At 35.6% G+C, this 23,188-nt stretch overlaps 1 protein-coding gene across 1 annotated transcript in view; it reads right to left on the bottom strand.

Moving 5' to 3' along the window:
• Window positions 1–1,382: 1,382 nt before the first annotated feature.
• Window positions 1,383–23,188, bottom strand: part of LOC112408488 (serine/threonine-protein kinase B-raf-like) — a 74,828-nt gene continuing 53,022 nt past the window's right edge. Inside the window, exons 3-5 of the mRNA XM_024758086.1 lie at window positions 16,340–16,441; window positions 4,003–4,266; window positions 1,383–1,872 (exon numbers count right to left, since the gene is read on the bottom strand). Of these exons, the coding sequence (XP_024613854.1) occupies window positions 1,738–1,872; window positions 4,003–4,266; window positions 16,340–16,441 (501 nt within the window). The 3' untranslated portion in view covers window positions 1,383–1,737. The remainder of the gene's footprint in view (window positions 1,873–4,002; window positions 4,267–16,339; window positions 16,442–23,188) is intronic.

Genomic DNA, 23,188 nt, shown 5'->3' with positions numbered 1-23,188 from the left:
GCAATTATACTCCAATAAAGATGTAAAAAAAAAAGAATTACCTATTCAAAAAGGAAAAGGGGAAGGGGAGCACTGTCTCAAATTTTAAGGCTGAAAGGACTAAACAGATATTTTCAAAAGAACCAGGTTAATGCCTCTTCTCCAAATTACAAAATTAAATGTCCCTGATTAGGCTGTCAAAGCAGCAATAACTTTTCTCTAAAATAATTTAAAAACAAGCATCCTACCTTAACAGCGATCTATAGTCAATGTAATCATCTGAATATTTGCAAAGGAAAATTTAGACCAAAACAAAATGTATCAGTCTAAACTTTAACATACCAGTTTTTAAAGTGAATATAAATCATCTTTTATCAACGGATTCATGATGGTCCACCACACTACCCTACTTTTGTGTATGTTTAAAATTTTCCATATAAAATGTTCTCTTAAAACCTTAAGAACTCCTTAAAGGAGTGGCCATCAAAATTCAGGTGGCCATCAAAATTACTACATGTTTAATTATCTGAGGTAGTAGATTAATTTGGTAGTTTAAATTCTTTACAATGCAGACTTTATTAGATGATTTAAGTAAACTTCATGATACACTGAGATCTCCTCGTATAAAACTGGCACAGATTATACATGCTAATATATGGGTTTTTAAAATAAACCTAAATTTATAGCTTCCTGATTTTATCATAATTTATCTTGATGTCAAGTCCTTTTTTAGGAGTGTTAAACCAGTCATAATATAGTTTATTATTATAGACTGTTAAACCAATTCACAATAAAAGGAAAAATTTAATATGATCTGCTTATAACATGGTCTTTTTAAAGTTAAAAGAGGCTGACTATATATACTACCAAAACTTCCTAAGATGAAAGCGATTTTAGAATTAAGTATGCCTCCTGATCAAGTTGTATTTAACTGACAAAGAACAAGTGATAAAGGTGGTAGGTCTTTTACTCCTAAATTGCCGGTCCCAATTAAATCCAAAACTAAATTTAATCAATTACCTCTTTAGACCTCCAAGGGGGAAAACTTACCTAGCAACAGATTAAGTCCTTTCACTGTGGCAAAAGTTAATAGAATTTATGAGGAGTCAAGAATGTCCTAGACTTCACAGCTATTTTATTAAAATTAAACACAGTATTTTAAATATCAACATGAGTTAATACTGCTCCATATAATACTCTGCCTCACAAAGTTACTATGAGGATCAAATGAGTATGGGGGAACGTTTTTACAAACTGTAAACCACTATGCAATAGGTATTCTTCTTGTCTACAAAAGGATGGAATGTGTAACTCTCTTTCATCACTTGCAGATCTTAGAGGTTTCTGCTTTACTTTTTGCTAAAAATAAAGGGAGAGGGAGGGTATTCCCTGGGGTTCTAGCATTTACTCTAATGATGTCCCTTTACTCAATCTATTCCATTAAAACTACTTACTTGTGCTAGTAAGAGAGTTAGAGTTTCCTACATGTTTTCGTGCTCTTTACATGTTTTTCCTCAAACTGGCTAAAACAAGAACAGCTTGTTTAGCTTCTCCTTATCTCTTCCATTCCATAAACATTTCTTGCTTTAATTATCACACAACCAAGGCATGATTTTGAAGGATCCAACATCGCCCTATCTGTTCCCACTGTCCTTCCTTTCATTATGTTAGATACAATCACACCTACTAATTGTTAGACACTGAGGAAACCAAAAAAGATAAGCTGCTTTGAGAGCTTTCTCCCAAAAGATGTTAAAATTAATTTAGTAGTTTTAGATATTTTTTCAGACACCTGGTATTTACAGCCTTTGAACCAAACCTGCATTTCCCATTGAGAGATCCACTTACAGGTCTGCAACTTGGAAATACCCCGTTACTTGTAGACAAAGAGTCCTGTATAAAGATGTTCATATTTTAGCACTGTTAGTAATAACAAAAAACCTGAACATAACCTAGATGTCTGTCAGGATAAACTATGTTAAATTGAAAAGAATCAGACCTATATGTATCAACACATACATATGTATACCTTGAAATTATAATAATTTTGAATAAAAAGGACAAGATGTTGAACATTACATACAGTATCATACTATTTTATATATTAAAAAAATGCTTATAGGTACATATCCATGTAGTAAAATATAAAAATTTCGATTGAATGTACCCCACATTTATCATAGTGGCTACTTCTTGGGGGACAAGGTGGGATGAAGGATGTTTGGGAAGGGAATGGGACAGGTAAGAGGAACCTAAATATATATATGTATGTACGTATGTATGGTTATATATGTGTGTGTGTGTGTGTGTGTGTGTGTGTAATATGAAGCAAATATAACAAACATTAATACTTGTTCATTGTAGGTGACTAAACACAGGTGTTTAATATATTGTCCTTTATACTTTTCCATATAAATAAATTTCCTAAATAAAAGTTAAAAACCTTATGAATGTTCTTTTCTAAACCTTTGCTACTTCCTCAAATCAGCATGAATATGTTCATCAGTTTTTTTTCCTAGTGGGAACTGTTTCTTTTTAACTTTCTATTTTTCTTTTGTTCTATGTTCTTTGAATTTTTCCAACTCCACTATGAAAAATTTCAAACACAGAAAATTAGGAGTGGTACAATTAACATCCGAGTTCTCTCAGATCCTAAAACTATTTTTTCATATTTGTTTTCTCTCTTTAACATTTTGTTTCCATCATACCATGTGAAAGTCAGTTCTAAATTGACTGAGATAGAATTCAGAATAGTGGTTACTCTTGAGGTGGTCACTGAATTGAGGGAGCACAAGAGAACACTCACATTAGAAATGTTCTATATCTTGGTCTGCATGGCACTTACACATGTAGAAAGTCACTGAGCTGTACACTTGAGATTTGTACACTTTATTATATGTAAGTTTTATTTCAAAAGAGGGGCGGGAGGGGGGTTGCAGGCATCATGACAATTTACTCCTAAATATTTAAGCATGCATTTCCTAAGAATAAAGACATTCTCCTACATAAAAATATCGCTATTGTCACACTTAAGAAAACTAATAATTCCATAAGAACACATCATATTCAATCAACACTCAACATTTCCTATCTCAAGAAGGACTTCTACAGCTCTTCCCCACCCTGGTCCCAAATCAGGATCACACAGCGCATTTGTTTGTTTTGTCTCTTTAGTCTTACTCAGTGTAGAATAATCCCCAACCCTTTATCCTCCATGACACTGAGTCCAGGCTGTTTGTCTTATAGAATGTCCACCTTCTGAATTTGTCTAATTGCTTCCTCATGGTGCTTAACTTTTCCCTTTATCCCATGTTTCTTGTAAAATGGAAAGTCCAGAAGCTTAACATTCAACACAATCATTTTTAGTAATAATACTTCAGAGATGATGACTCATCCACTGAGTTTTAAATTTTAAGGCTACCTAGAAATTCTATTTGGTTCCTTCTTAGGAATCTAATCCTGCTATTTTTAAGTCTTCTAATGCACTGATGGTAGACTGTTTCCTTGCATATTATAACTTGTGATTTTGACCTTGTCATTGAGGCATTCTGTATGTGAATTCCATGAGACCTATATGGGCTAAGGGAGGGTATGCATTTGTTTCTGCCCAGTTCCTGAATGCTATTACCACTTCAGAAGCAGTTGTTAATTTCTTGGGTTAAGAATTCCTGAATAATATAGGTAATATAATTATGAACCCCACACGCTATGATAAGAACAGGTCTATAGTTAAGAATTCACAAGGGAAACTTTAACCTTTATTTGGAGCCCTGGCACTAGTACTCAGACTTGAGTGTGGTTCAAGTTTGACAGGTATAAATGTCAAATCTGACACTAAAAACAATGCAATTTGTTCCAGTTAAGGAACACAGACTTAGGCACCAAATAATTATGTCTTTTCCATTCTTGTTTGAAATGGATGCTTACATTTGCATGACCACTGGGTATCACATTTCATTTTCAACAACTAGTCTTTCTGAAAAATACAAAGAAAAAGCAATGATGATATTAAAGTTGACTCACCACCGTCCTCTGTTTATTGGGCAGGAAGACTCTAACGATAGGTTTTTGTGGTGACTTGGGGTTGCTCCGTGACACATCTGTGGGATTTTGAAAAACTGAAAGAGATGAAGGCAGCACTGAAAGGCTAGAAGAGGAAGAAGATGTAACGGTGTCTGTTGATGCAGAGCTAGAAACAGAAAAATCAGTTCCATTCCCCAGGGATTCCAATAACTGTTGTTCTCTTTGTTGGAGGGCATCTAGCTTGCTGGTGTATTCTTCATAGGCCTATAAAATAAAGTAGACTTACATTGAATCTGGACTTTTTCCTGACAGTAACAAAAGGAAATATGAAATTTAAGTCTTTGATTATAATCTCTTTATAATCTAGCTAACACGATTTTGTATTACAAGTTACAAAATAAGTGCTGGAAGTATTGTAAATTAGTACTTTTACCTTTAAATTGATAAATCTTTTGTTATAAGACACTACATCTAGAAACTGACATACACACACATATATATATGTCTATAATAGCCATGAATATTAATTTTGAAAAACCAGTATTTGCAATTTTCTGGCCAAATCACAATTTATATTCCAAACTACATATCTAACATAAGATAAAATACTAATACATCACAGATAAATACCCTATTTTTTTTCCAGAAAAGTTGTAGGCATATAAGGTTTCATACTTCTCTCTGCCTCTCTCTCTCTAAAGAACTGAGAGAGAGGTTGAGAAGGAGATGAGGTGTTAGAGAGATCTGTCAAAAAACAAGACTAAGGTACACAGTGTCAGATCTCACCATTACCACCAAAATCACCTCAACAGGGATTAGAGGATGTATAACTGCCACTTTTTTTTCTGAAACAGCTATTAGTTAAAATACCTTCTTTTACTCACTATGGATATCTTATGACCTCCCCTTTCCCATCAAATACTGCTTAGAGAATAGAATTTTGTTTGAAAAGGTAGTTTACACCCTGCAGTCAAGAAATTTTGAGGCCATTATCCATCAGGGTATCTTTCTAGAAGTTTCATTTTACTAAAGCTATAAGGTCAAATGATCACTTAAGATATCATATTCTAAAAGTAGGAAGAATCTTAGAAAGAGAATGCTACTGAAAATAAAGAGATGGAATGAATTGGAATGTATGTGTCCATGGTCCTTTGAGGCAGTAGTAATCACCTTCCCCCACACTATAATCCACCATGTCTCCCTACCACCCCAAATAGATGCAACACTATAAAGATTTATGAAAGGTTACAAAGATTGAAAAGAATCAAAGATTTAAAAAAATGGCATTTCCCATCACTTATTAGGCTACAAAGAAGCAGATGGATGCATTTTTATTTGTGCAAGTATTGTACATGAGAAATAAACAAAGAATGTTCTTGATACAAGATAAGAGTAAGGAAAGAGAGGGGGTCTTAAAAGGTTAGCACTTAGATAGATGGAGTTAAGTGGGGAGAAGAGAGTACTGTGTAGCACAGGAGAAATTTTGTAACAGAGTAAGGAGGTAAGAAATTTTAAGACATAGAGGAAAACTATGGACTAGTATAGCTCAACGTCATACAATACCTGGGACATATCAAGGGATCAATAGATGTTTGTGAAATTTAAGTGAAGAACAGGAACACAAATAATAAGACTGGAAAAGTGGGTAAGGGACCAGCTTGTAGAGAATGTATATACTATGTTATGAAGCCTGAACGTCATTCTATAAGCAAGGGAGAATTATCTAAGGTAGAGGAGAATAAAGGAGAAATTTCATTTCAATATAGGCCACCACACCTGATATGCTTGATCCTACCATATAATTTTTGGGGGTTGAGGAGGGAAAATACTAAAATGAGCTACTGAAGTAAAGGGCCTAAACTACACCAAAATGCCCTCTCCTTTAGAATCTAATAGTTGTCCAACGCTGACCCTGAAATGTTTCACAGCATCTCAGGCATTATAATCAAATCAGTCCAAAATTTTCTGAGCTGTATATCTATTTAGCTTTCAGTTCAATGGGCTAATTACTTAAGGGCATCTTTTTCAGTATGATCCACTTATCGAGATTTCGCTTATTCAATAAATATATATTGAGCACACATGTACCTAGTAGTGTTTGGGGCTCAAACCACAAAAATGAAGACTAACACAATTCCTACACTTTGAAGATTATGTACATGCAGCCTGGGAGAAAAAATTCCTCCTTGCATAGATCAAATATTCTTATTTACTGTCACCTGGGCAAGTACACTTACTACACAAAGTTAGGCTTAGGAAAAGTAATAAATGTAAACAAATTTTCTGAATGTTACTTCTTTATCAAAATATTAGCCTTAATTTTTAAAAATATATTGTTCCCTCCACTGTGGATTACAATCTATTATTTCACTGCATTTATCAATAACTCTTCCTTAAGTACAACACATTTACTTATTCCACCTCTCTCCATCCTCATAGCTGCAATCTACCAAGGTACTTGCCTACCTTGTTTTGAACCTGGTTTGACTCATTTCATCCCATTATCCTCGCTGCATTCCATGTGGATGCTGATTACTCTTACAACACTCCTGCCTTGAAGTTCTCTAAACCTTGTATCTATAAACGCATTCGTTTCTACTCTACCTTCAAGATCCAGAGATACAAACAGTTCTTAACCGAAGAGTTCCAAATGATGACAAGATCTCAACTGGGAACCTCCCATACCCCTATGTACACACACTTATCCCACTGTCTTAAATTTCATCCTCACTACCACACTAATCTGCTCATTGTCAACATTAATCCCTTAATGTTTTTCAGATTTCTTTGCTGTTTTACTTCCCATACTTTGTGGCTCACCATTTCAACAATGCCAATGGTAACATCTTAGATTGGTTAATTCTTATTCTTTTACCAACTTGCTTGTCAAATACCAACTTTGGGTAAATTCTATCATTCAATTACTCCATTCTTTCTCTCGGGTTACCACACATTACTGAAGAAAATAATAAAACAAGGCCAACTGGTTCCATTATCAATTCATGGAAATCAGTCTTTCACACTACTATATGAAAATTTGTACTTATTTATTTAATTTTTTGAAATATTTATTTATTTTTGGCTGCGTTGGGTCTTTGTTGCTATGCGCGGGCTTTCTCTAGTTGTGGTGAGCGGGGGCTACTCTTCATTGCTGCGTGCGGACTTCTCATTGCAGTGGCTTCTCTTGTTGTGGAGCACAGGCTCTAGGCACACGGGCTTCAGTAATTGTAGCACACGGGCTCAGTAGTTGTGGCTCCCAGGTTCTAGAGCGCAGGCTCAGTAGTTGTGGCGCACAGGCTTAGCTGCTGTGCAGCATGTGGGATCTTTCCAGACCAGGGCTTGAACCCATGTCCTCTGCACTGGCAAGCAGATTCTCAACCACTACGCCACCAGGGAAGCCCCTGTACTTATTTTTAATTCGTATTACATTTCTCACAATACTTACTCCCACCTTTCCTATGCTTCTCTGGATCCTAACTTCATCCCCCAACCTTTAATTCACTCAAGAAAATAGCATTACCTTCAAATTTACTCTGAAGATCAAAGCCATCAAATAAAAGCTTCCTCTTCTTTCTTTGTCCAATCAATTCTCCCCATCTTTCCCCAGCCTTCTTTTGCTCTCCATTTAGTATTAACACTGGGTGTTTAGAGCCTCTTCTGTGGAGGCCTTGGTTCATCATTATCTCCATTTTCTCTCGTATCTTCCAACTTTCTCTTTTTCTCTGTTTTCTTACCCTGCAAACTCGAGCAAGTCCTCCCACATAAACATACACCTCAAGCACCATTACCAGCATCAACAAAATTCCTCTGGTGCTTCAAGAAGCTGCAGAAACCAGATATTTCTTCAGGAGGCAGCTTTTCCAAAACCCCATTCCTTCTCATCAAAATCCTACTTATTGGGCTTCCCTGGTGGCACAGTGGTTGAGAGTCCGCCTGCCGACGCAGGGGACACGGGTTCATGCCCCGGTCCGGGAGGATCCCACATGCCGCGGAGCGGCTGGGCCCGTGAGCCATGGCCGCTGAGCCTGCGCGTCCGGAACCTGTGCTCCGCAACGAGAGAGGCCACAACAGTGAGAGGCCCGCGTACCGCAAAAAAAAAAAAAAAAAAAATCCTACTTATTTTTCAAAGTTTAATTCAAAGGTCTGCTTGGTAAAAATCCAAAATCGGTATTTTCTTTTCACCTCCTTTGGAGTATTACCACACTCTTCTTTATATGGCTTTTTACAAAATCATTTGTGAAAAAACTTTGTGAGCACTAAGTGAAATAATACTAGCAAAGGAAGTTATTACAGCAAAAACCCAATAAATACTTTTATTAGTAGTAATAAGTAGTACTAGTTCTTATCGTTATTACTGTATTACTTCGCTGAGTTCTCAACATGACTCTACTAAACTATAAGGTAGTTGAGGGCACAGCTCATGTTATTTATTTATTTATTTATTCATTCATTCATTTAATGGATTCTTTTTTCAAACTGAAGTATAGTTCATTTATTTTTGAACTTAAAAAAGAATGTAAGAACACAATATTATTAAGATGAAAATACTCCTCAAATTGATCTACAGATTCAATGCAATCCTTATCAAAATCCCAGCTGGCTTTTTTTTGGAGAAATGGACAAGCTGATCTTAAAATTCACACAGAAGTACAAACTACTTGGAATAACCAAAACAATCTTGAAAAAGAACAGAGTTTGGAGATTTACATTTCCTGATTTCAAAAGTTACTAAAAGCTACAGTAATCAAAACACATGATATTGATACACATATAAAAAAACACAATAGATTGAGAGTCCAGAAAAAAAGCCATACATTTATGGTTAACTGGTTTTTGACAATGTTACTGGTACAACTGAATATCTGCATACAGAAGAATGAAGTTGGACTACTACCTAACAATCATATTACAAAATTAACTCAAAGTGTATCATACACTTAAAAGTAAGAGCTAAAACTAAAAAACTCTTAGAGAAAACACAGAAGTAAATCATCATGACCCTGGATTAGGCAATGGTTTCTTAGATGACACACCAAAACACAGCAACCAAAGAAAAAGTAGATAAACTCGACTTCATCAAAATCAAAGCTTTTGTGCTTCAAAAGACACTATCAAAAGAGTGAAAAAAAGACATCCCACAGAATGGGAGAAAATATTTGCAAATCATATCGGATATGGATTTCCTACCAAGAATATATAAAGAACTATTACAACTCAGTAATAAAAAGACAACCCAGTTTTTTAAATGGGCAAAGGATTTGAATAGACACTTTTCCCAAGAAGATATACAATATATACAAGATATACAAGATACAAATCTTGTATAAGATTTGTATATATATACAAATATATATGCGTATATATATGTATATATATACATAATATATGTATATACATATACAAGATTTGTATATAATACAAATCTTGTATCTTGTATACAAGATATACAAATACTTATAAGCACATGAAAAAGAAACATAAGCCACCAAAGAATTACAAATCAAAATACCACAATGAGATGCCAATTCACACCTACTAGGATGGCAATAATAATAATAAACGGAAAATAACAAGTGTTGGTGATGATGTATAGGAACTGGAACCCTCACATTTACATTCCCACATTGCTTGTGGGAATGTAAAATGGTGCAGCCACTTTGGAAAACAGTCTGGTAGTTCCTCAAAAAGTTAAAACACAGAGTTACCAAAGATCACAGCAATTCCATCCCTAGGTACATAACTAAAAGAACTGAAAACATATGCCTACCACAAAAACTTGTACATGAATGTTCATAGCAGCTTTATTCATGATAGCCCAAAAGTGGAAACAACCTAAACGTCCATCAGTTTATGAATGGATAAACAAAATGTGACATATCCACATGACAGAATATTAGCCATAAAAAGGAATAAATGCTACAATGAATGCTACAAGCTACAACATGGTTTTGAAAACATTCTGCTAAGGCGAAAGCAGCCTGTCACAAAAGGCCACATTGTGTATGATTCCATTTACACGAAATGTCCAAATAGGCAAATCCATAGATTTAGAAAGTAGATCAGTGGTTGCCAGGGGCTGGAGAGAACAACTGCCAATGCGTAAAGGGTTTCTTTTTGAGGTGATGAAAATGTTTTGGAATTAGATGGTGGTGATGACTGTACAATTCTGTGCATATGCTATAAACTATGCAATTGTACACTTTAAAAAAGTGAATCTTATGGTATATGAATTACTTCCCAATTAAAAATGGGAAGATGGGGACTTCCCTGGCAGTCCAGTGGTTAAGACTTCGCCTCCCAATGCAGGGGGTTTGGGTTCAATCCCTGGTCGGGGAGCTAAGATCCCACATACCTCATGGCCAAAAAACCAGAACATAAACAACAGAAGCAATATTGTAACAAATTCAATAAAGACTTAAAAAAATAATAAACAAAAAATTAAAATGGGAAGAAAATTCAGGACGTACTTAATTAAAACATAATGGGAAAAGGCAGTGGAAGAAAAAATTTTTATTAGAGTTCATTATATTTATTCTTTTTAACTTAATCTTACAAGATACAATGAAATCTTTCAAATTGCCCAAGAGTGATCATTAATGAACTGTTCTGCATTCCAAAGGAAGCACCTAGCTTCCAGTACTATTTTCTTCACAGATTTTTTTGGGGGGGGGCACACTGAGTGGTATGCAGAACTTCCCTGGCCAGGGATTGAACCTGTGCCCCCTGTACTAGAAGCACAGAATCTTAACCATTGGACCACCATGGGAGTCCCAGTACTATTTTCATTGCAGTATTTGTTTTGATAAATGTCTCTGCATTATCCTGGGTTCTACACTGACTACAGATCAGAAAGGCTGTCAGCATCATAATAATGATATAGCAATTAAGAGCACAGGCTCTGATAAAAAAGAAGACATACACGTGGGGAAAATGTAAGCAGTTATAGAAGACTCATAAAAAAAGAAAAAGAACACAGGTTCTGAATTCAGAATGTCTGGCTTCAAACTTTGGCTACCCCATTACTAGTTGTGTAACTCTCGTCATGTTATTATTAAAACCCTCTGTGCCTGAGCTTCCTCATCTATAAAATGGAAATGAGAATATTAAATATAACTCACAGGGCAGGCTGAGGATTAAATGACCTACTGTATGCTTAGAACAGTTCCTGGCACAGCAAGCACTCAATAAATGTTAGGAGCTTTATTGTCATCATCTGTCTGTCTGCAGGGGACTCCAGCATACATATAAATTCAGGGGTAGCTTGGATTCAGTGTGTTAACACTAGATATGTAGGGTTATTCCAGAAACTTTATCCCTTCACCTCTGGAATCTAATATATCAGGTCTAGAAAGAAGAATCTACTACTAGAAAAGCATCTAGCATTATATCTTACACACAGAAGGCATTCAAATAATTTGTTGGATGAGTAAATACAGAAGAATTGGGAGAAAAATAAGAAATTCTGGGGAACGACCTTTAGGGGAAACTCATCTTTTCTTCCTCTGTATGATGGTAAAAAGAAAAGACTGGAACGAATGATTGAAAAGACAAACCTGAAATTCTTTAGAGTACAGTAGTTCATTTCACTGCAGTTATCATCAAGGGAATAAACAGAATGTTAATTATTATTCATATGCCAGTTGGAGAAAATCTAGAACTTAAAAACTCGTTTTTAAATAAATTAGTACATAGAAAAAAGAAAGCCACAAGGATTTCTGATGGTGATATAAGTGATTTCATTCTGTTCTGCTAAAAGGAAGAAATGGAGAGATAGGTAAAGATTTATCTCTCTATGAAAACACCAAAGGGGTTTCTTTCGAAATGCTATAGCACAACTTCTACCTGCCAGTGCACAAATTAATCTGAAGCCAAATTGTGAACACTGGGAAATTTTTACTTTTTAGCCTCTTATTTCAGGAAATGTAAGCACAGGCACTAGTCTAGGGGTGTATGTAACCCCATTCTGGTTAGTGAAATGTAAAGACTTGTAAGGGATTTGGGGGGGGGGAGGTTTTCCTCCTTGCAAGGGCTCAGTACACCAGAGAACATCTGTGATCCCTTCTTTCTGATTTGACGTCTTGTGTTAGAGTACGATTCTCAGATGTGCTGCAGTTATGACAGAAAAACCAAAAGGACTACAGCAATCTACCCCAGTGTCTGACAACCTTGAGCTGTAGAACAATCTTTGAATAATTTACCTTCACGTTTCTTGTTATGGGAGCGGAAATTAATACCCCTACATGTTTGGACAAATTGTTATTTGTTTTTTGCAGATTAAAAACATTTGTAATTTTTATAGATCTCCTAGACTTATTCTCTAATTTTTCTGATCTTTCCTTTAATATTTTCCATCTTTGTTTTTTTCTACTTTCTGGAAGATGTCCTTAACTTTATAGCATTTGTTTGTTTGTCTGTTTATATGCACATGCAGATACACACACACATATTTAAATTTTCTGTTATGCCATTTTAATTTACTATTTTAGTTTCAAGAGCTCTTATTCTCTATTACTTTTGCTTCTTTAGTACAACCACGAAACAAGAACAGATTACTATATTTTCTCTTATCTTTGATGTTAATTATAGTTATTTTCAAATTTTCTTCTGTTCTCTGCACTGTTTCTGAGTTCCTTTTGACCATTTCTGCCATTATATTTCCTGTTAATAGCTTTCTTTAAATATTTGGTTATTTATTTATTAATCTTTTTTAAAATTTTAATTATTTATTTTATTTTTGGCTGCATTGGGTCTTCTTGCTGCGCGCTGGCTTTCTCTAGTCGAGGTGAGCGGGGGCTACTCTTGGTTGCGGTGTGCGGGCTTCTCACTGAGGTGGCTTGTTTTATTGCAGAGCACGGGCTCTAGGCATGCAGGCTCAGTAGTTGTGGCTCGCAGGCTCTAGAGCACAGGCTCAGTCGTTGTGGCACACAGGCTGCTCTGTGGCATGTGGGATCTTCCTGGACCAGGGCTCGAACCCATGTCCCCTGCATTGGCAGATGGATTCTTAACCACTGTGCCACCAGGGAAGTCCCTATCTGGTTATTCTTAACCGTCCATTCATATTTAAGAGTTAAGGACTCTTGATGTCAATACTACCCAAAGTAATCTACAGATTCAGTGTAAGCCCTACCAAAATGGCAATGCGTTTGGAGAAATAGAAAAATCCATTCTGAAATTCATGAGGAAATTCAAGGGATCCCAAATAGCCAAAACAATTTTGAAAAAGAAGAACAAAGTTGGAGATTTGCATTTCCACAATGAGATACCACTTCACACTTATTAGGATGCCTATTATTAAACACACACACACACACACACACGCACACACACACAGAAAATAAGTCTTGGCAAGCATATAAAGAATTGTTAGTGGGAATGCAAAATGTAGCTGCTTATGGAAAAGAGAATGGCAATTCCTTAAAAAATTAAATATAGAATTGTCTTATGATTCAGTAATTCCACTCTGGGTATACAGCCCCCAAAGAAGTAAAATCAGCATTATTCACAGTAACCAAAAGGTGGAAACAACCACCCACTGAAGGTAGCCATTTGGATAAATAAAATGTGATATATACATACAATGGAATATTATTCAGCGTTAAATAGGAAGAAAATTTTGACACATGCTTCAACATGGATGAAGCTTGAAGACATTATGCCAAATGAAATCAGCCAGTTACAGGAAATATGTTAGAATTCCACTTACGTGACATTCTATAGTAGTAAAATTCATAGAGACAAAAAGGAGAATGGTGGGTCTCAGTGGGTAATCAGTAGATTACCCACTTAAGGGCCTTCAAATAGCAATACCCACAAGTCTTTTCCCTGGGCCTGGTCAACTTTCCTCAGGGAAGAATACTGTCATCTGCAGCCAGGCTCCTCTTCACAGTATATCAAATGGTGGTAAGTTCAATGTTTTATTATTTCTATGTTTATTTTCTGTAACCCACTCCCCTGATTAACATACAAGCTATCTGAAGGCAGAGATCTGGCTGAGGGTGGGTTGGGTGGGGCTGTTTTTTGTTATATCCCCTGAGCTTAGACAAGTACAAATATTAGCAGGCACTCAAAAATTATCTGTTGAACAAATGAATCAAAGATTTACGGAGCACTTAATATGTGTCAGGAACTATGCTATTTCATAATTATAAACTCAATTTAATCTTTAAATTACCATATGTGTGATACAATCCCATCTTACCAATGAGGTGAGGTATAAGGAGGTTAGGTAACCTGTCTGCATAAATTAAGGCAGAGCCAGAATTTAAACACAGGGTCTGTGTGACTCCATGGTTCATCTTAACCACTATATTATACTGCCTTCTACAGAGAAATTGTGTAGTGTTAGTCCCTGAGAGTAAGAATCTACATGCTAACGATATAACCTATGAGGTATAGTCTGCTGTATACCGTCCTCATTAGATGTAATTCAAATAGTAAAAAGCCTGAAGCGTATGTGTGTGGAGGGGTAGTAAATCCCTTCAACAGTGAGACATGGTGATCGATGCAAATGGATTACATCTGAGGATGGGGAAAGTTTCCTGACACAAAATGGTTGGCAGAAAAACTGCTGGTTAAGTTGTCTAATTCTGATTAACAAAGAATTACTATTTTCACCAGGACTATTTGCCTCCTTATGACTCCTTTGCTCATTCTCCTCACACATACAAGTAAAACAGACAGCATGTCTATTTATAATAGCCCGGAGATGGAAACAACCTAAGTGCCCATCATCGGATGAATGGATAAAGAAGATGTGGCACATATATACAATGGAATATTACTCAGCCATAAAAAGAAACGAAATTGAGCTATTTGTAATGAGGTGGATAGACCTAGAGTTTGTCATACAGAGTGAAGTAAGTCAGAAATAAAAAGACCAATACCGTATGCTAACACATATATATGGAATTTAAGAAGAAAGAAAAATGTCATGAAGAACCTAGGGGTAAGACAGGAATAAAGACACAGACCTACGGGAGAACGGACTTGAGGATATGGGGAGGGGAAGGGTGAGCTGTGACAGGGCGAGAGTGAGTCATGGACATATACACACTAACAAACGTAAGGTAGATAGCTAGTGGGAAGCAGCCGCATGGCACAGGGATATTGGCTCGGTGCTTTGTGACCGCCTGGAGGGGTGGGATAGGGAGGGTGGGAGGGAGGGAGACGCATGAGGGAAGAGATATGGGAACATATGTATAACTGATTCACTTTGTTATAAAACAGAAACTAACACACCATTGCAAAGCAATTATACCCCAATAAAGATGTTAAAAAAAAAAAAACAGACAGCATGGGATATTAGAAAGTACGCTAACTATATTCAGAAGTATGAATTCTAGTCCTAGCACCGATACTAACTGGCAGTGTGCTCTGTGATAAGCCATATGAAGAAGAGAACAGTTTATTAGCAGTTATTTCCAAACTTCCAAGTTTATTTTAGAAATGCAAGCTTACTTTCTCTTGAAATACTGAAGATTTACTTACCCTTTAAAAGTAATTAGATTACTAAATTAGAATTTTCGTTTAGGAGTCTGTCAATCCATGCCTAAAAATCTCTGGCATTTGAAGGCAAATGGTAACCTGATCATTTGTAATTTAGGGTTATCTCCCAGTGTAACCAGTGATTACAGTTGGAGCCAGCTTTTATAGAGACAGCCAGTATAGTGTAGTGGTAAGCAGTGTGGGCTGTGGAGCCTGACTGCCTAGATTCCATAACAGCTTCCTAGCTGTGGAAGCTGAGTGACTTACATAGGAAACTAACGCCAAGAAAGCCTACCTGTGATTATAACAGTAACTACTACCTCACAGGATTAAGAACAATAACTAATCAATAAATTTACAATTATGTTAAAGGTTTGATACAACTATCAAACAGTAAGGCTAAGAAATTTTGAGCTATTTAAATACTGTAGACTTTATCCATAAGGAAGCAAAACCTATTTTGTGGGGATTTGTTCTGGGAAAAAGATATTTCACAAAATTCTCCCCATTTTCTAATATGGTAACTAGTTTGCTGACCTCCAGAAAAGACTGTTTTCTCTCTCTCTTTTTTTCACTAAGTTTTTGTTTTTTTTTAAACCAGGGTGATATTTTGAAGCTTATATACAACTTCTCCTTTAGTTTTGATATTTTCCAAATTAGAAAATACTACATATTTATTGTAACAAGTGAAACAAGATTAAAAAGTACAATAAAGACAAAGCTAATTCTCTCTTCCCATATCTACTTCTAATCCCACTCCCTAAAATAACCAATATTACTAGTACAAATGCTTTTTTATAAGTTCATTTTCTTCTTTCCAAAATTACTACATATATGATACTCAAAAGCTTACCTCCAGATATATTGATGGTGGATTATGCTCCCCACCAAATTTGTCCAGTAGGGCCTCTATATGCTCCTGTGTCAATTTAATCATTTGTTTGATATTCCACACCTAAAAAATATTTTGAAAGAATTTGAATACAAATCATTTAGAATATGAATTAGAAATATTTTAACATTTCTATTAAAATACTGCAGTAACTGCCAGTGTTCCTTGAAATTTAAAGCTTAGAGACCTTAGAGATCACTTAGTATAGTGGTTTTTCCCTTTTATTATTAAACTTTAAAAATTTTTTTCCTACACTAGTAACACAATATATTCTCAACTATAAAAGATTTAAGTAATACATGAGTATTCAGGAACAAGCAATGAAAATCTCTTTTCACTTTCCCCACATTGCTGGGCCCCCTGCCAAAAAGTGCTGTTTACAGTCTGATATACATTCTTCCATGTCTCCTTTTTACTCAAGTAAAAAACATAAATATATACATATATAAAATATACAACTATATATAATATAAATATTACATATTAAAATATTTTTAACACTTGCTTTTTTCACCAAACAACATGCCTCAGAATTCTTTCCATGTCAATACACATGTATTTTACTCCATTTCAAGGGTTGTATAAGCATCCTTTTAAATGGCTGAATTAAGTATAGATAGATCTAACATTCATTTCAAAATACTGTTATGGCGCTGCTTATTTCAACGGTCTTCAAACTTCAACGGTAACCTAAGGTTAGGTCGACATGGATGATTTTAGGAGAATCAATTTCCAGATCCTCAATGTCTATCTGTACTCTTCCTAGTCGATCTGCTTTAGAACTAGTTCTCCTTTCTTCCTCTCCTTTTAAAATTACCACTATTTTAATTCTCCACTTTGTAAAAGAAAGGCAAAGTTCTTATCCATCTCAAATCCTACTAAGGTGCACTGTTCTGAGCTGTATAAACTTCAAAGCACCTAACAAACAAAAGAAGAAGGAAAAGGGGGGGAAAATTAAGAGCAAGACCTTATTTTATTAATGAAACACATTCTTGGGAAGGCTCCAAGCCTCATCCATTTAACCAGCCAGCCAGCTGAGAATTCAGAAGTCTCAGCCAGCTGAGAATTCAAAGTCATAATACAGGCACATATTACATGTTTATTTTAAGATAAATAAGAAGTCAGATTTTTTTTCCTTAATGAAAAATGAGTTCAATTTATCTGAGTGGTGTGAGAATCTGCTCTGCAAATTACCATATGGTATATGATAGATACTCTCTATAAACTGAATGATTTGAATCTGCAATTTTAAGGTGTAACCAAAATCTATTTAACATATACTAGAAATCATGGTCTTTTAAACTATTACAGTTATAATGAAAAAACGTGAGACAATTTTCTAAAAATTTTTTATTTATTTATTTATTGGCTGCATTGGGTCTTTGTTGCTGCGCATGGGCTTTCTCTAGTTGTGGTGAGCGGGGCCTACTCTTCATTGCGGTGCACGGACTTCTCATTGCAGTGGCTTCTCTTGTTGCAGAGCACGGGCTCTGGTGCGTGAGCTTCAGTAGTTGTGGCACGTGGACTCAGTAGTTGTGGCTTGTGAGCTCTAGAGCACAGGCTCAGTAGTTGTGGTGCACCAGCTTAGTTGCTCCACAGTATGTGGGATCTCCCCGGACCAGGGCTCGAACCCATGTCCTCTGCATTGGCAGGCGGATTCTTAACCACTGAGCCACCAGAGAAGTCCCAAAAATGTGAGACAATTTTAAAATGTACAAGGGAGAATAAGTGAGCAAAGGGTTTCAGGACCCTTGGTTTATTTAATAATTCCTTACTAGAGGACATTTAGATTATTTCATTTTTCTCAACTTCAAACAATTCAGTGAATAGCTCTGAAATGCCTTTCTGGGCAAAGGTACAAGTTTTCCTTTTAGATACTAAGGCAAAGGATTTCTGGATTGAAGGATATGCACATTTAAAAAGTTAATATGCCAAATGGTCTTCCAAAAGGAAAAAGGTACCAAGATACCCTCCTACTAGGGTATCAGTCCACCCTTTTCCCCACAATCCCACCAACACTGGATATTTTCAAATTTTTAAACTTTTCCTGATCTTAAGGGGAAATATGATCTTGTTGTTTCAATTTGTATTTCCTAGAAAGTTGAGCATTTTTCATGTTTATTGACCATTTTAATTTCTTTATGGAAAATTCCCTATCTGTATCCTTTCTCCCCATCTATTTTTTTCTTGTTCATTTATAGATACCCTTTATTCTGGATATTCTGGGTATTAATCCTTATTCTCCTACAAACGTTGCAGTCTTTCCTTCGTTTTACTTTATGTCTCTATAGTCACAGAAAGTCTTGCTACTCAAAGCACGGTCCACAGACTACCAGCAGCATAATCTTCTGGAAGTTTGTTAGAGTAGCAGAATCTCAGGCCCCATTTCAGACCTACCAAACTTTAACAAAGTGATCCTTATTAAAGTTTGAGAAGAAATGACAAAAGTTTCTAATTTTTTCTACAGTCAGATATTACAATATTTTCCTTTATGACTCCTTCACTAATTTCTCATATCCCCAACAAGTATTAGGTATCTTCTTTTCTCTAGCTACACTTACTCCCCAAGTAATCTTACCTAATCTTGTGACTTTATATGCCAAATATGAATTGATGAAACCCAAATTTTTAAACCCAACTCTATCCTCTCAACTCCAGACTTTTTGTCCAACTACTTACTGAATATCTCTACTAAGATAACTAATAAGCATCTCAAACTTAACATGCTCAAAAGTCAACTTTTGATCTGTCCCCCAGAGCCCCTTCAAAACTTGTTTTTCTTACAGTCTCTTCATCTCAGAAAATGACAAACTCCCTCTATGATGAGTTCATTGACCACCCAGGCAGAACTGCTTTATAGTCAAAATGTGATATCCTAAAATTGCTTATGTTTTTCATGTCTATTAGCTACTGTGAGATCAGAAACATGTTTTATTCATCTTTTATTCCCCCATCACTTATCTTGGTGTGTCTTTGTCATAACATGTATTCAATTAGTGCTGGAGCTAAGATTTAAGCTGTCTTCAGAATAGCATAAGAGAGAAATATTAATCCTAGTTCAGCAATTCTTTCCAGTCCAGGAAATTAAGTACATTCCTTTTTTTTTTTTTTTAAAGCTCCACAGATAAAATTCATGTGCAGTTAGGGTAAAGAACCATTCCCCCACAGAATGGGAGAAAGGGAAAAGAAAAAAAATTAGAGAGGGCAAAGAGCATGGGGGAAATGAGGAGACTGAGCTGATTAGAACTGATTAGAATTAAATTTTCTTGCTGGAGGTAGAAAATGCAGGGCCTGACCACAAATGCCTGAAAGGCAGGTTTCTTAACTTCCAAACAAAAGCAACTTTATATCCGAAGAATGAAGAAAAATCACTATGAACCCTAGCTGTAATTAGAAAAGATGAGTCTGGGAGAGGAACTTCTTTCAGATTTTCCCCAAAGAGTAAGAAAAAAAACTTTGATGATATTTATACTTTGACGATATATTAAAAAGTAGAATAAGATACTGTAAAGTTAACAGTAGACATAGAGCTTTGGCCTTAAAATGTCTTCTTGGAAAAACAAGAAAAACTGTTACAACAATCCTAAAAGGGAAATGAAAGAATTAAGAACAAAAAACTTCAAGAAAGGTACTAGAAGATTTCCTATCCTTTTGTGATCTCTTCAGTAGAACACAGCAATTAAAACCAGGCAATACTAGTAACCAACTTATCATTTCTAGCAACTTTAAAAATGGCAAAATTCAGTCTCCAAAAAAGGACTGAATTTTTTTTTAAAAGCCAAGTTAAAATATAATGCAGACAAACTGCTATGGGAGGAACTGAAGGGTAGCAAAGGCAGAAAAAACTATAGCCACTGACTCCCCTCCTCCCAATAAGAAGGTATCAGATCCAAATTATTGGTTTCTATCAAACCTTTAAGGAAATATACTATCAATTATTAATAGGTGATAATATATGTAAAAAAGAAAATCTTCCAAATTCATTTTATATGTCAAACCTTGACAAAGATAAGACAAAAAAATAAAGCCACAAAATAATCCAGACTGTGAGGAAAGACAAACTCTTAAACATAATTCAAAACTATATATGTATTTTTAAATGTGGGGATAGTCATTCATTAGGAATCCAGTAACATAATACTTTAGGTCAAAGGAGAAAATTACAGGACTAGTCTAATAGATGCCAAAAAACAAATGATTATTACCAAAGATAATAAATAATAATAAAGAAGAGACTTTTTCCTAAAATTCCAAGAAAATTGTTAAAAGAATCATGGTACTGAAAACAAGAAAACTAGCACACCTGTCATTCACCAGAAAAAATTGAGTAATTCCTCTAAAATAATACAGATATAATCAAGCTTGACCAAAAAAATCAAAGCTAATAAACTGTGGACCAAAATATAAGAGGAAGTTCCTACTGAAATAACTCTGGAAGATCTCAAAGCTTAAAGACAACACATACATATAAAAAGGAAGCATGAAGAAACTACAAAGACTGAATTTTGAATCATATAGTCATTAAACAAAATCTCAGTATAAGTAAATAGATTAGACTTGAAAAGAGAATTAAAGAACTAGAAGATGATTCAGAGAAAATTAGCCAAAAGGCAGAAAAAAATGAAAGGAAAACATGAAAGACATAAAGAACAGAATTAGTAAATGCAGAGGTAAACAGAAAATGGGAGAGATATTTGAAAAGAAGATGGCTGTAATTTTCCAAAACAGTTGGAAATCAAAAATACTCAAGAGTAGCAAAATGAGTCCTGGCCGTGACAGATAAAACTAAGTCCACAACCATCCAGGTTGAAGTGAAAATGCACAAAAGTTCTTAAGGTCAACCAGAAAGAAAAGAAAGATAAATTAGACTGATGTCATACTCCTAAGAACAGTAAAAGAAGCCAGAGGATAATGAATTGACTTCAAGGTGCTAAAAGAAAATAGCTAACAACCTAGAAAAAGGAAACTGAACCCAGAATAATATAAAAGAACAGTATGGCAGGCTAATTAACATCCCCCAAGATGTATACATCCTGAAACCCAGAACCTATAAATGGTACCTTATATGACAAAAAGAACTGTGCAAATGTAATTAAGTATCTTGAGTTAGAGAGATTATCCTGGATTATCTGGGTGGGCCCTAAGTGTAATCACGTCCTTATAAAATGGAACTGGAGGGAGATTTTACTACAGAGCATCAGGCAATAGGAGACCTACCAGAGAGATTTGAAGATGCTACACTGCTGGCCTTGAAGTTGGAAGAAGGGTCCATGAGTCAAGGAATGCAACGCTAGAAGCTGGAAAAGGCAAGGAAATTGCTCTAGAGAGAGCACAGCCTTTCTGACACCTTAGTTTTGGCCTAGTGAAACCTATTTCAGACTTGCTAAGAGAATAAATTTGTACTGTTGTAACCCACCAAGTTTGTGGCAATTTGCTATTGCAGCCACAGGAAACTAATACAAATGGGGAACCTAGAAACTATAAACATGAGAGTATATATAAAGTAAGCATAGACTATATAAAATAACAACTAAAACAATGACTACAACTAATGAGAGAAATGGCCAGCACTAAAGCATTTTAAGGTCCATCTATTTATTATTCAAGAAGAGGAGTTCTGGAACATCTTGTTGTGTTGGACAGATGTGAAAACAACACAGGAGCTAGCCTGAAGGGACCCCTACTGGTCAAATTTGGGAGGTTTTCAGCAAAAAGAGTAAAGACTACAATTAGCTATAATAGACTGCATACATTTAAAAAAATAAAAATTCACTAGCCCATAAAAATAGTGTTTGATGGGAGACTTTAGGTAACTGTGACATCTTTAGAAAATTAAATATTAATGGAAAAGAATTATGCATTTATCCTGCCTTTTAGGGGAAAAATCATAGTTATTCTCATTTGATGTAAGAAGCTCTTCTTTTTTTTTTAATAAGTAAATAGCACGTATGTGTGTTTTTTTTAATTAATTAACTGATTGATTTTTGGCTGTGTTGGGTCTTTGTTGCTGTGAGCGGGTTTTTCCCTAGTTGCAGCGAGTGGGGGCTATTCTTTGTTGTGGTGCGCAGGCTTCTCACTGCAGTGGCTTCTCTTGTTGCAGAGCATGGGCTCTAGATGTGTGGGCTTCAGTGGTTGTGGCATGCGGGCTCAGTAGTTGTGGCTCACGGGCTCTAGAGCGCAGCCTCAGTAGTTGTGGTGCACAGGCTTAGTTGCTCTGTGGCATGCAGGATCTTCCCGGACCAGAGCTCAAACTTGTGTCCCCTGCACTGGCAGGCAGATTCTTAACCACTGCACCACCAGGAAAGTCCCAAGAAGCTCCTCTTTACAAAACAATGACAGCTAATATAAAATAATTGATTCAGGAAAGGACAGGATGCTAAAACCATTAGGTGAAAAATTGATGAACAGGATACTAGCATAGTGCCGAAGTATTTCTCCCCAGATTAAAGACAAAGGGAAACATACACCTTTACAAGGAGAGATGTGGCTTAGAATCATTAACAGTGACAACTTGACAAGTGCCTCTTAATGTGATGCAACATAAACAATACATTATTTATCACCCATGAAGTATACATGCAAAACATTTAAATAGAATCTAAACCTTTATACTTAGCTTCTAGTTTAGATGAAATATAAGGAATAAAGAAAAATATGCTAAAAGAACCACAATGAAATAATCAGACAAATATGGAATATGCGACATTCTATAAGATTTTTACCTTCCTTTGAAAATCAAAGCTATGAAATCAGACAAACCCAAACATGTCATTCCATGACCACTGTCCTGGTCTCTTTAATAAATTACGT

This window comes from Neophocaena asiaeorientalis, unplaced genomic scaffold (genome assembly GCF_003031525.2).
Source record: "Neophocaena asiaeorientalis asiaeorientalis breed wild unplaced genomic scaffold, Neophocaena_asiaeorientalis_V1.1 scaffold206, whole genome shotgun sequence".
NCBI classification, from domain to species: domain Eukaryota; kingdom Metazoa; phylum Chordata; class Mammalia; order Artiodactyla; family Phocoenidae; genus Neophocaena; species Neophocaena asiaeorientalis.
This window is presented reverse-complemented; position numbering and strand designations above follow the sequence as displayed.